This window comes from Netta rufina (assembly GCF_964035555.1).
Source record: "Netta rufina genome assembly, chromosome: 16".
NCBI lineage: Eukaryota > Metazoa > Chordata > Aves > Anseriformes > Anatidae > Netta > Netta rufina.
Genome location: NC_140140.1, coordinates 8482727 through 8496579, shown reverse-complemented (window position 1 = coordinate 8496579; position 13853 = coordinate 8482727). Strand labels below are relative to the sequence as shown.

At 41.1% G+C, this 13853-nt stretch overlaps 1 protein-coding gene across 5 annotated transcripts in view; it reads left to right on the top strand.

Moving 5' to 3' along the window:
- RIPOR3 (RIPOR family member 3) overlaps nucleotides 1–13853 on the top strand; it is a 51802-nt gene that overhangs the window by 30790 nt on the left and 7159 nt on the right. For all 5 annotated transcript variants that reach the window (XM_084296513.1, XM_084296514.1, XM_084296515.1 and 2 more), the window contains 7 exons: nucleotides 375–524; nucleotides 1496–1559; nucleotides 1955–1998; nucleotides 2663–2788; nucleotides 4960–5105; nucleotides 11882–12011; nucleotides 12673–13257. In XM_084296513.1, the coding sequence (XP_084152639.1) occupies nucleotides 375–524; nucleotides 1496–1559; nucleotides 1955–1998; nucleotides 2663–2788; nucleotides 4960–5105; nucleotides 11882–12011; nucleotides 12673–13257 (1245 nt within the window). The remainder of the gene's footprint in view (nucleotides 1–374; nucleotides 525–1495; nucleotides 1560–1954; nucleotides 1999–2662; nucleotides 2789–4959; nucleotides 5106–11881; nucleotides 12012–12672; nucleotides 13258–13853) is intronic.

Sequence of the window (13853 nt, the reverse complement as noted above, 5' to 3'; positions counted from 1 at the left end):
GGTAAAGGTGTAGGTGTGTTAATGTATATTCAGGGAATTAACTTTCTTCTCCCTGAGTAATTTTTCCCTGAACAAAGTGTTACTCTACTCCCTGTCTTCCAATCTAATAATCACAGAGTGAGTTATTTCTCAATATCCCCTCCTTCTTTTGCTGGAATATCTACAAACTGTTGCACTCTGATCAGTCTGTAAAATGCAGGTGTTGCATTGTGGTGCAATACCAAGATAATTGGTTTTGGTTATGGGTGGTTTGAATGTGGTTTTTTTTTTTTCTCCCCCTCTGTTAAAGACTGACAATGTTCCTTCCCAAAACATATTAAAATTATGTCATGGTAATTCTTGTAAATTCTTTTCCTCACCTAAAAATCTTGTAGGTGGAAGAACTCTATGAAGCTTACTGTATCCAGTGCAGACTGCGTGATGGGGCCACTAACATGAAACATGCCTTTGCCTTGTCTCCTTCCACCAAAGCCTCCAGGGAGAGTCTAGTGGAGCTCTACAAGAACTTTCAGGGATGCACAGAGGTAGGGAATACTGCTCATATGTAGTGATGACCTGACTGTTTCTTAGCAAAAAACGTACCAGAACTTGCTGTTGGCTTTTTATTATTGGTGGGGGTTTAAAAACAAAACTGAAATACAGGTATATAATGCAAATTGAAGCTTGTGAGATAAATACCTCACAGGCAAAGCTCTTGAGTTCTGTGTTTCATTCCTTTTTTTTTTTTTTTTTTTTTTTTTTTTTTGTCCCCTACTTAACTTGGCTTCATGCATTTGTGAGGACAACTGAAAAATTCATTTAATTTCTGCTTTAATACTAGAGTGAATTATGACTTCCACTGGAAGTAATGTGATGAGAATTAAATACATCACAAGTAAGCCATGCTATTTTTGTAGAACAAACAGTGGAAGGTAACTGAAGGTGAATTGCTTAAGCAATTCCATTCTCCTGTGGAGAGGCATCACAATTTTCTAGCTTAAAGGAGGCTGTAGTGAGGTGGGGGTTGGTCTGTTCTCCCACGTGCCTGGTGACAGGACGAGGGGGAATGGGCTAAAGTTGTGCTAGGGGAGTTTTAGGTTGGATATTAGGAAGAACTTCTTTACTGAAAGGGTTGTTAGACATTGGAACGGGCTGCCCAGGGAAGTGGTGGAGTCACCATCCCTGGAGGTCTTTAAAAGACGTTTAGATGTAGAGCTTAGGGATATGGTTTAGTGGAGGACTGGTTAGTGTTAGGTCAGAGGTTGGACTCGATGATCTTGAGGTCTCTTCCAACCTAGAAATTCTGTGATTCTGTGAAAAGTGGTATGAATGATCTCTCCATTGGCGTCCACTAGTGCAAATGTTGTTGTCTATGAGTTAAAATATATATTAAAAAACAAACAAACAAAAAACCAAACAGCCAAAGTTCTTTAAAGATAAGAAAATGGTATGTATAGGAAGGGTAGCTACTCCTCACTGCTTTTCACTCCTAGTGACTGTTCAGTCTTCCTTCTAGGACATGTGCTTTATAGAAGGGGCGTTGGAGGTCCATTTAGGAGAGTTTCACGTGAAGATGAAAGGTATGTTCTTCGCGTGTTTTCTTTGAGATTTATCAGATGAATAAATAGGTTCTCAACAAATCAGATTTCTACATAGGAAACCCAAAATTAGTGTTGGCTGCTTCCACTGTTTTTCTGGATCAGACCCTGAAGAGAATTCTGGCAAACTTGTTTGCTTCAGTGCTATGAAATAGATCTGCAATGGTATCTTATACTCTAGTACAAAAACTGACAAACTTTCTTTCTTTGTCTCAATTGAAGTTTTTCTGAAGAGGTTTGGGCTATAGCAATAGCTTCTGCGTGGAGCTGAGCACAAAGGGGTGTTTACCAGATTGTCTCTTTGTTTATTGTAAGCTGAAGCTTTGTGAGACATTGTAAAACTCTTCAAATATGATGAGCTTTTCTTTTCTTTTCAGGCTTGGTGGGCTTCGCACGTCTCTGCCCAGGGGACCAATATGAGGTGCCGTATACAGTGATTCATTTTGCCCTTTATTTTACTGCTATGAATTTACAGTAGAGGAACCGGAGTGCAAGGGTGCGACATGTAGAAAGCGAGCGGGTAAACAGGCTATGATAAAACCAAGCACTGCTCTGGCACACTCATTGGTTGCTCTGGCCTTTGAGACTTAAGAGAAAAAGACTTAAGTGTTAGGAGAGGTTTTAACAGATGGCAGTGATTGTCTATGAAAACCAACCTAGCAGGTCTTTATCTTCAAAGTTGCCCTAGAATCAAGTAACAGTTGCTGCCTGTTTCTTGGAAGACTGCCCTTGGCATGATTTGAATGCATCTCAGTATATTACAGAGTTGCTCTCCTACTTGTAGTGATTCCAAATCAATTCCAATGAGCCTTGTATTTCAGTACTTCTGCACCAGGTAGACATAGTTTTACAAGTCTTTTGGAATGGATGGGATGTGTCGTTAGACATTGATTTAAGGTGTTAAATCTGACAGCCTGAACCTTGCCTCCAGCCTTCTACTTTATCCGAGTTCCTAAACGCACAGTGATCAAAAGAACAGCTTTGCCTCTGCAGTACTGGAACAGAGTGAGGCTTGTGGGCCAGAGTGTTCTGGGTTATGTTGACCTACCATCCTTCTCTTTGTGGCTTCTCTTTGTGGTTTCCAGGTTTTTGTGCGACTGGGACGCCAAAAATGGCGGTTGAAAGGCAAGATTGAGACTGATGACAGCCAAACATGGGACGAAGAAGAAAAGATTTTCATACCTAATCTCCACGAGCAGTTTGAAATCAAGGTGTGGTGTATAATGGTTGGATTGGAATCAGTGTGTTAACAGGTCTTCTGTCTTACTGCTTACCTGTTAGTGTACCATGCATTTGTCAAAACTCCTGTATAGCTTTATTTTCTTAGTCTTGTAAAAATAGCAGTTAATCAACGTGTCGTGTATTGAACAGAATTCTACTTCTGTTCTTCCTTACCAGTGCTAGGAGCACTGTGTACTATACTGGTGCATTTGCTTTCCCATGTTCTGGAGTCTGGTCTGTGTGTTTTTTTTTTTTTTTTTTTTTTTTTTTTTAAAAAAAAGGAAAGACATCTTAAATCAATATCTAGGTTACTGTAGGGTAAATTTTAGATGTGGAGACACAAAGATGTGTATTACTTGTATTACCCATGTGGGATATTAAGTACCTAGAGTTCTGTTTTCTACTGAAAAAGAAAAATGGGTATATGGAAAACATATCACTGCACATGTGCATTCTGAATGTGTAGTTCAAACATCCCCCTATGTGGGTGTGCTACAGATTATTTTATCATGTTTGCATTAAGTGATGCTCCATGTTTCCAATAAGCTAATGGCATTTATATGTCAGTACAAGGTGTACTTTAAGTAGTAGTATCAGGTTGCTGAAGAAAGATAAAGTACCTCAAAAGAGGCCTTATCTTTAACAGTAAGGGACCAGTAGTAGTGGTCCTTGATGTAAAGGTGATGTTTTGTGGGTATTTCTTGGAGGAAACTTGTAGTACTTGTGGACCCTTATACAGCTGGCACTGGTTCTGGTACATACCTAGCAGGTGGAGTTAATCCTTAAACAGCAATTCCAGTGTAGTCTGGCACCTTTCATGGGCTGGAATCTGCACTGTGACTCCTGTCAACCTAAAAGGAGCTGAGATCGAAGTCTGTGCTGGATCCTAGTCTATTAGGAAACTGTGCCAGTGTAGGGTTTCAAGCTCTGGCAGTGATGTTAAAGCAGCTATTGCAATATTCCCCTCCTATCTGGCATCAAGAAGTGGGTTACATATGTGGGACTTCTTGGCATCTTGCCAGCACAGCCTTTAGAAAAGTGCTTATAACATGTTTTTGGGTGCCGCTGTACAATGAAGATCAGGTGAGAGGCTAATTGAGAGGCTTTTCTTTTTTTCCTGTAATAGTTGTAAAAATGTGTATTTCTATGACAATGAAAGGCTTTGTTTCATAAGAGCTAATGCAGAGCTTTACTTTTTCTGTCAGCTTATGGAAGTCTGACTAATGTTCTCCACACCATTCTTCTCTTTCTAATTTGTTCTTAATCTTTACCCAGAACAAATTCATAGTAGGTTTGAAAAAATATGAACTTGAAAAGTGCCAAAGAACTTTCTGAGAGGAGCCTAGGAGCACAGCTTTTGCTTATGTTTAAAGGAGATGCAGGCATGGAACTAATTCCTGAAGTGGACTTTCGGTACTTGTGCCAAAATTCTGTACTGTCTGATGCTTTATGCACTTGTTTTGGAACAACTTGATGCAGAATAGATATGTTTTCAATAGCAAAGATGTATAGCAAAAGTTTGATTTAGTTTGTTTTATTTAAGTAGCTGAAAAAACTGCAGGCCTGCACCTGGATTGCTAATGAACTCGGAGCTGCCTGCAGAGCTAGAAGGAAGAACTGGTGCTTATGTTCAGATTTTGCTCCACAGGTTAGCTCAGAACAGTTAGAAGGGTCACGGTAGATGGAGACAGCTGCACTTTGAGATTCTTCAGGCAGGTTAGACTTGAAATATTCTAGTGTAGGTAGGCTAATATACTTGCTTGTGTTATTTATATATAAATTTATGACAGTGTTCTTGTAATAAGATGCAGGCTAGACTCTGTACTATCAATGACTACTTGAGCTAGAATTTCCAAATTTCAGACTAAGTTTGTTCTTAATCACAGTTCTCCAAATAATCACAGTTCTCCAAACTGTGTTATTAGAAGTGCTGTACAGCTCTGTTTCTTTTCATGGCCCAGGCATCTCCTCTTCTGTGTTAGCAATCCATGGCATATTCCTTGTGGGATTATTGGCTCACAGCAGTTTAGGATGTATGAGCATCGAGGTTTTAAGTTTGTTGTGGGCCTCTGAGCAGATCTGAGCCTGGGAAATTTGCCTTTCCATACACATGACTCTTAGGATTGTCTGCTAAGATAAAAATGGATATTTGTCTCCACAGGTGACAGAACTGCGAGGACTGGCCACTATTCTAGTTGGAGTTGTGACATGTGACAGCATAAACTTCTTTACAACCAAGCCTCAGGCAATCATTGTGGATATAACTGAGCTGGGCACTATCAAGCTGCAACTGGAGGTCCTCTGGAAGTAAGTACAGCTTAAAATGAAAAAAAAAAAAAAAAAAGGAGCCAGAAAAAGTGAAATAAAGATTCTTAAGTACATGTGTGTCACTTAGCAGCATTCAGCATCGTAGTCCTCTTTCTATTTGCAGAGCAGGTGCAGGATAGATAGAAGCCTCACACTTCCTTACAGCAACTCCAGCTGCTGGGCCTGATCTCTGGATCTGTGGAACCAGCCCTCTGGAATGGGAGCACAGGGTGGAAGGGGCAGAACCTATTTCTGTGACCGTTCAGTTTTTTCTACTGTTGTTACCACAGCCACGGCTAGCCACAAGAGCTGATTGTAAGCGTTTGCTTACTTTAAGACTGTTCTGAATGAGCATTCAACTCTAGCTCCAATCAATGTATGTACATAAACAATCTTAAAGATTATGAAATGAAACTGCAAGTAGCAGCTTCTGGGCACAATGGAAAAATATACTTACTTAGAATCTAGGGCAACTGCTATTACCAGGCCACAAGTCATTAAAAAATTAAGCTTCTCTGAAGACTTAGCACCTTCGTATTTGCACTATGACCACAGTTGTTGATATAAGGCCTGTTTGTGCACAGCAGGGAAGCCTGGTATACAGATGCACATTTAAAACAGCTCATTATTTTCATGGTGCCTGTGACTTGTTAAATTGTTTTATACTTGTTTGTACTAGTTTTTGTAGTTGATTACTGATGTTATTAAAAACAAATTCTCACTTTTGTGGATGCTGCACTCAAACTTTATCTCTAGACATACCACTATAGATTTTTCAGGTTGTACTGTTACTTCTGCTTTGTTTTCTTATTTGGGTGTACCACTGCAGTCTTGCCAGGCTTTATCTTCTAGTTGTTCTTCTAGAGTTCTTCAACTCTAGTTGGTTAAGTCTGAGTAGGTGTATGATGAGCCTAAATTAGTCCTTTCCCAACAGCAGTATCTGATATGTATTAATTTGTAGCTCTGTCTACAGATCATATGATAACTCTCTGAACTTATTAAGATTTTTTTTTATTAGTAAGAAAATGAGTGACCTGCTTTCCTGAGAATCTCTGAAGAAGTGAGGAAAATGATTTTGCAGCTCATTAACTACTGCTTTTTCTTGGGTTTGTGAGGGTTTGGGCTGTGTGAATACCCTGATATAACCTTGCCTGTAGGATGCTGGTGTTTTTTTTCCTACCTTCCTAACGTGGAAAGCAGTTATATAATTCAGTAAACTTCACAACAGATCAGATTGGTACTGGGGAAAGCTTCTCCGTTTCTTGGGAAGCAAAGGCAGCAGCTTAAAGCTTGGGAATGTAAGTGCACACTGAGCATCTTGTCTGTAACAAATCAAAACTTCTTAGCTTTTTTCCATTACTACTGTGCAGGGATTAATTTTAGTTGTTTTAGTGAAATGCCTAATTAAAAAGTGGGACATCCTCACTTGTACTTCTGTATGTGGCTTATTGTGGTGCTCAGTTCTTCTCAGCCCACCATGTCAAAGGAGCTTTTGAACATGACATCAAAGATTGGCCTTTCCAGAAGGTCCTTATGGATCTAGGCTCTCTTAGGGAAAAGCAGAAAACGAGCAATGTTTAGATTAGGAAGGGCACCATGTAATGGCTTGCAGGTCAGACTCACTCATGACACAGCCTTAAACAGTGCTTCTCTGACCTAAGTGGCTTCTTGTTTTCTTAAAAATCACCAAAAATTAAAAATAAAAAGTTTGTATGTGTTTAATGTGTGGTCTGCCAAATAGATCTTACCAAAAGAGAAACGTTTCCCTGCCCTTTGGGTAAAATAACCAAATGTATTTTATAGTCAGGCTTGAAAATCAAGTCTTAATACCCTATTTCTACTTTTAATTACCTTTGGAAGCATAATTTGACTTGAGCCTTCACTTAATTGTTGACATAATTAAACCTTGACATAATTTGACTTAGGCTTTTAAGCCACAAACGGGAGAACTGCCACATGAATAGGAATTGCAACAGAAAACCTTTGAGTGCTGAGAAACAGTTTTCAGGTTGACTTTCTGGGAGAGAGGAAAGAAGAGCTTTATTGATCAGCATGCTATTTTCTGCCTGCCTTTTGTGTATACTGTGGTTCTTGAAAACCCATTCTGTTGAACTGTAAATACAATTGGGCTGAAACATAAGGCTTAGCACCAACATCTGAAACTTATTTTCAAACACACGCATTGCTCCAAGTCGATGAGAAACAAACTCACACAGCAGAGTTCTGTGTGCACCTGTTGTTTATGGCAACTTTTTTCCTCCTGAGATCTAACATTGGGTATCAGTAGATGTTTTGGTGAGTTGCTGCAGCTGCTCTGAGGCCGCTGAAGCCTCTAACTTATTTGAGAAGCTGAGCCACTAATTAGTTGGGTAACAAAGCCTTATTCGGGAAGCTTGCTGTGATCATGCATTGTATGTTCTGTAAAGCTTCTTACTTGTGGCAAAGCACATACATATTCTCATTTGAATCTGAAAGCAGACGTTCATGTTACAATTATTGACAAGTGTGTGGAGTGAGGATGCTGCAAGCTGCATGATACCTATTTCTTTTTTTTTAATGTAGAAACAGATTTTAAAATGAAAGACCTTTTAAAGGCCAGTTGAACTTTTGGGTTTTGACATTTGCATGTGTTAAAATTGGGGAAGGAAGTAGAGAAAGGGGGTATGGGGCTTATATGGGCTCTTAGACACCCCTAGCAAAGTCAGATGCTAAATAAATATTTGTCACTTCTCCCCACTCACCCCACAGTGCACACATACACCTCCAAAACTCCCATTGGCTTTAATCTGGATGTAAAAATCATCAAAAACCCTCTACACAGCTTTAAGGCAGAAGGGACTACAGGCAGGATACTGTTTGCAGAAGTGTCTTTCTTATAAGGGAAGTCTTTTCTCCCTATGATTTCAAGCCTAACATCCCTAGAAATCTCTGTGGAGTAAAAGAGACATGCTTTAATGAACTCTAGGTATAAAATTTGTTTTTGCCCTTATGGAAAGTGCATGCTGAGCAATGGCATGCTTGTGATAGAGGTTTGAGATCACTTCTCTTTTGTACTAACCCACACCAATGGCCCTCTAACAGGTTTACTTCATACTTGCTCTTGCTGAGTTTACTTGCTTGGCTTTTGTCACTGTCAATAACTGACATAAATACGTATGTATGTTACAATTTGTTTTCTTCCAAAAGAGCTGTATGAAGAAAAGCCCTTCCTATTCTGGGATACTGTATGGTTTCTCAGATGATAGCCTATGTCTCCAAAGCAAGTGGTATTTGTGACTGAATTTTCTAGAAATGTGTAACTTAAATTATGTTGCTACGTGCTTGTTGCAGCAGTTTTTGACTGGCAAAGACGGGCCCTCCCATGGCATTTGGGACAAACATCACCCAGCTTTTAGGGCTGGCAACAAACAAGCTGGGAGAAGGACTAGCAGTGATGCACTTTTTTGGTAGTTAATCCCCACTTGGAATTTCCCTGTGTATGAGAAGACTTCAGCTGTGCATCTCTGCTGTGTTTCAGTTCTGTGGAAGGTGTTGGGATCCTACCAAGTGGAATCTCCAGAGCACTTCTGCACAGAAGGCAGGCTGGCAGACTCTTCTTCTTTGACAGCCTGTTTGTTTACAGGAATGAGAAGTTGCGTGGTGATAATTCAGGCTGTTTCTATTTTCAAAGATAAAGCACTCTAAAACAGCTGCTTTTTCTTTGATTCAAGAATGACTAAACAAACCTATCAGCCGTGCCCAAACGTCCCTGAAAGGCAAGCTTTCACTACGGACCTGCTTTGTGAGGAATCCAAGTGTAGATCACTCTTCCACTTCTAAATGTATATTTTCTTTAACTAGGCCACTAGTCTTCTGGCCTCTAATAAAAGTTCCTTCAGCTCCTTTATAGATTATGCCATGAGGAGCATGAATGAGCTTGGGCCTGTTGCAGAATTGCTTTGCTGGCCAGTTTGGCAGGAGCCTTGGTTTCTTTTGCCAACCTAAACAGCAGTCTGAATTCTCTCTCATGGAGGACAAAAAGAAAGCCTGTATTCTCTTCTCAAAACTTCAGTTAGCACCCTGTTCTGGGATCTAAGGGCACCAGCCAGCCACAACCGCTCTTGTAATTTCTGCCTGCTTTGAGCATATGCTGGCCTGGCTCACAAGGGTTCCTGGAGAAGGAGAGAAGACCTGAAGGGAGAATAAAAAAGAAAAAAAGTCTGTTTTCCTTTGGGGGGGGGAAGAGGGGGAGGGAGCACAAGGGGGATACATCCCTACTCACTGTCCTGCTATAGCCAAAAACTTATATGAATAAATACTCACACAGGTATGTTTAGGTATTAGTCCATCAATATACTGCTGTGCTTTGGATCCAAATGATGTTTCATAGCTTAGTCCAATAACAAGCTGTGCTAATCTTGACATAGGTGCTCATTATGCCACAACACCAAACTCTGATCACCCTGCTAAAATTGCATCTATGTTTGCATAGTACATGTTTGCATGTATAGTCATTAGAAAAGGAAAAAAAAAATCTCACGACATGTTAATAAGTGAGCCTGCTCCAGCTAACCAGAGTTTTTGTTGGGATCAATGCAAGCCTGGATCTGCAGGCTTAATGGGGACGTTCAGATATGTCTATCCACCATGAGCCTTATGGCTATTTAATACGTGGTGGGACTGGACAGAAGGAGGCTGGTTTAGGTGCTGTCCTGCCACTGGGAGAGAGGAGATCAGAGCCTTTGGAGCTGAAGACAGAATTGAGTTCAGCTCTTCTGTGCTCTGCCCCATTACGTCCTCAGAGGAACATAAGTAATCCAGGAAGTGTCCTCCTTACACACCCAACAGCAAAATAAAGAAGGGTGAGGAAATGATAGAAATCTCGAGTATTTCACCCCTCCGCAGGGTGGGGGTTTGATGAAACATCTCACTGGTATCTGTGCATGGTGCTGGCAAGGCTGAGGCACCTGAGTGTGTCAAAGTGCAAAGCTGCTGATGTCATGGGAGGTTCAGTCTAGGAAACACAAGCTCTGATGAGTTGTAAACCTCTTCAAGGTCAGGCTGGGGACGTGTTTTGGACATGAATGCTGAAGTCCTGCAGAGGTGCTAAGGCAAGCTAAAGGAGTGTCATACGCAGTATTAGCATTGGCCTTAACAAAGGCGTTGTAATGTCGTGCATTTTGGTTAATGAGTCATAAGCAAAGGTCAACGTGCATTTGGCAATGTAGAAATAGAAAGAGGACAACAAAAATGGTCAGAGCTGGGGTCACTTTCATCACAAGGAGAAACTAAATAGTTTAGAATTTTTCACGCTTGCAAAAGTGTTGCTGTGTAGGTGTAGGTGTTTGCGGTGCACAGTGTGAAAAGGAGGCAACTAGCCACAGAGGACACCCCCAGTCAAAGTACTTGTTCTGTGTTTCAAAGTTAAATAATCAAACTTCTGCATCCTTCTGACCTACACAGATCTTGTGTCAGTGATTACAAGAAGTGGCTAGACAAGCTAAGGGCGAGTTTGTCTGCTAGTGACGATTGATGGCAATATTCTGCTTATGAGGTCTGGCGCGTGACACATCTAAGCTATGGATTGCCTGAAATTTGAGTATATGTCTGGGGAAGGCCTGCTACAGCCGACCTGTCTCCTGTGCGTTTCCTTACTGGCTTCTGTCAACGTCAAGCTGTTGGGTGAGATGGGCTCTTAGATCTGTCCCAACGTGATGCTTTGTTTGCTGTACAACGCGGAGCAGGATGACAGATTGTACCCAAAGAGCTTAAAAGCAAGAGATAATAGATGGTTTTGAGCAGACTTGATTCTTTTCAGTGTGTCTTCACCCTTCTTTTTACTCTCTCTTCCTGCTATTCTGCAGTAACAGCGACTGCCTGCAATTGTGGAGGGCAGCTCTGTCGTTGTGTTTTGCTAGAGGGTACCAGTAATTGTCAAAGGGGCAAGATGATTTACCTTGTTATTCCTGTGCCTTTCCTACCAAGAGTCATTTTGCATTACTGTATTGCTATATTACAAGCTACAAATGAAAAACCTGAGGAATGGATCCCTGTGTCTCTTAAGAAGCACCATGGATGGAAGCAATTTGCTTCCATCAGTAAACAGCAGGCTTTGGCTACGAGGTTCTTGCTGTCAGAAATCTGATTTATTTTCTACACAGTGAAACAATACAGATGGTTGTTAGTGTGACTGCATGGAACTGGCCTGTTTGATGAACCCCAGCTGGGTGACACTGGTTAATTTCGCCAATTAACCTGTATTAGGCGAGCTCCCATAGCGTTACCTCCATGCTGAGGATGACAGTGGTGAGTTGCACTGCGGGATGCTGTCCATGTGCAACGTGAGAAGTTAAGAGGAGGGAAATTAATTACAGTTTTCCTTTATTATATGTTTTATATTTCCTTTCTGTCTGATATGGTGTGTTTCTCACTAGCTGTCCAGTGGCTATCAGCAAGCAACCTGTACCATATTTGCCAGCACTGTTGGTCACATAGAAAACTACAGTGGGACAGGGAACTTGTCAGACTGTTGGTGTGTTGGGCTCTTCTTCCAAAGGCTTTGGCGCTTTCTAAAGGGTGTTGTGAATTCTGTGTAAAATATACACTATTTTCACCTACTTCCTTCTTTCTCTGCTGATGCAACCAAAGACACTGGTCAGAGAGGCAGTCCCTCTTTCCTATTATTCACCCTGGTGTTTATTAAATGTCACAATTCAAATCCTAACTAATCCTGTTGCTAGACGTAGTTGTACTTGCTGGTTGTACTGACGCATGGGTTTTTGTTTCTTTTGCTACAGACCCTTTGACACAGAGAACCTGTTTTTGTCACCTGGAACCACTGCCAAGTTTTCTGTGGGTAGCAGGAAGAACTCTTTATACAACTGGACCCCACCAAATACCCCCAGCTTCAGAGAGAAATACTATCTGGTGAGTATGCTGAGGAAAACAAGATGCGAAGCACAAACCTAGGATGTGATTTGTGGATTAGATTAGGCTATTGAAGAGCATACTCAGAAATGTGGAAATGTGTAACATTCTAGAACCATTGCAGATTATCTGGGGGCTTCTTTGTATTTTAGTTTTATTATTTTTATTTTATTTTAACCTCTATTAATTCGAGTTTCATTTTAGATTTTGTAGAAGAAAAGAAATCCCTGCCAAATATGCCTCTCTCAAATATGGCAGTCAGGACGATGGGGATCTGGGCACGTTTCTAATGCTCTGTAGTGGGAATCCAACTAGGATCCAGCCTCAGTAGTCACGGCGCAGAGCAGTACCTTAGAACTGCTATGTAAAAAAAGCCTTCTTCTTCCTCAGCTCAGCTTTTTGCCAAGGGTAGCCTAAGCGAATAGAAAAACCTCTCCATGCATTCAAGAGGGTTTTAATCTAGTGGTTGTTTTATACGATCTCTCTGTTTCTGCAATGTGTCTCAAATACTGGTAAGGTTATATATACATTTCCCTAATATCGAGTCTAAGTCAGATTTGGTGTTGCCTCACCATGCCAGGAAACCACAGCTCTCTATCTTAGGTGGTGTCTTATGCTTTTCAGTTATATATGTGCTCACCTATACATTTGTTTGCTGCAGTCTGTTTTGCAACAAAGACAGAACCAAGGGGATGTAAGTGAAGAAGCTCAGCCTCCCAGCATACTGAGCTATTTGGCTGCCTGTGATTTTGGTGTGCATGAGAGGAGTAAGGCTCATGATCCCGTGGAGACGAGTGAAGCAGACTCGTTCAGCTCTGAAGATCTGAAAGGGACAGAGTCTAGAAATGCAACTCCAGCTGCAGACCACAGGACATTGCCATTGGTGATTATTCAAGAGGCTTGTGCAGAAGAGCAACATCCACTTCCAAATCATGCAACTCTGGACATTCTGAAGAAGACTCCGTGTGCGGATGGATTTCCAAGTAACCCACCTAGTTTTCTGAGTCGTGGCAAAGGCAGCAGAGCTTCTTTCAACCAGACCAGAAATCGCCATCTGACAGAACAAGAAAACATTAGCCAGAAAATTAGCTTGAATGCTGCAAATGATGTAAAACTAGATGGATGTACAAAGTCAATTGATAAAACTCTCCAAGAACTGTTAAATTTGCTGAAATTACATGATGTCAGGCAAGCCCAACTGGAGAAATTGGAATACCAAGTTTTATCTATGAGGGATAAATTAAAGGTACGGTGGTGTTTTACTTTTGGTAGCTTCCACTGCAGGTAGTTTCCACTGTTACTCCTGGAGCTGTAAAAATTTCGTGACCCTGTAGTGGGTTTGATATCAGGATGTGTCAGTGGCATGTTCCCCCAAAATAAGTTTGGCCGCCAGAGGTCAGTCAGTACTCAGAAAAGGCAGCCTTGAGAGCTGACTACACAGAAGGGCTGTGTTGCATCTCTCAGGGACAGCCTTCAAATGCCATTCAGAGGTCAATAATCTGGAAAAAAATAAGTTGAGAAACTGCATGCAGTCAAACTGGAAACTAGTCTGGGTTAAACAGAATCTGAAAAGTTCTTGGATGCTACACTGACATGCAGCAGCCTGCTCAGATTGCTACTTCTAGATATGAAACAGGGAATATGACACTAATAGAAGGAGATGCAGAGAAAGTCATACCTCGTACCAACCTTCACAGGTGTGGAAATCCAAAGAGGAATACAAACAGACTAAAACATTGAAGCATGCTGCAAAATTAATTAGCAGCATTATTTTGGAATCAGTGATGTACCAAGAGCTAGCTTTCCTGATGTGTTAAGAATAAAGGAAGAAAAGCAAACTGG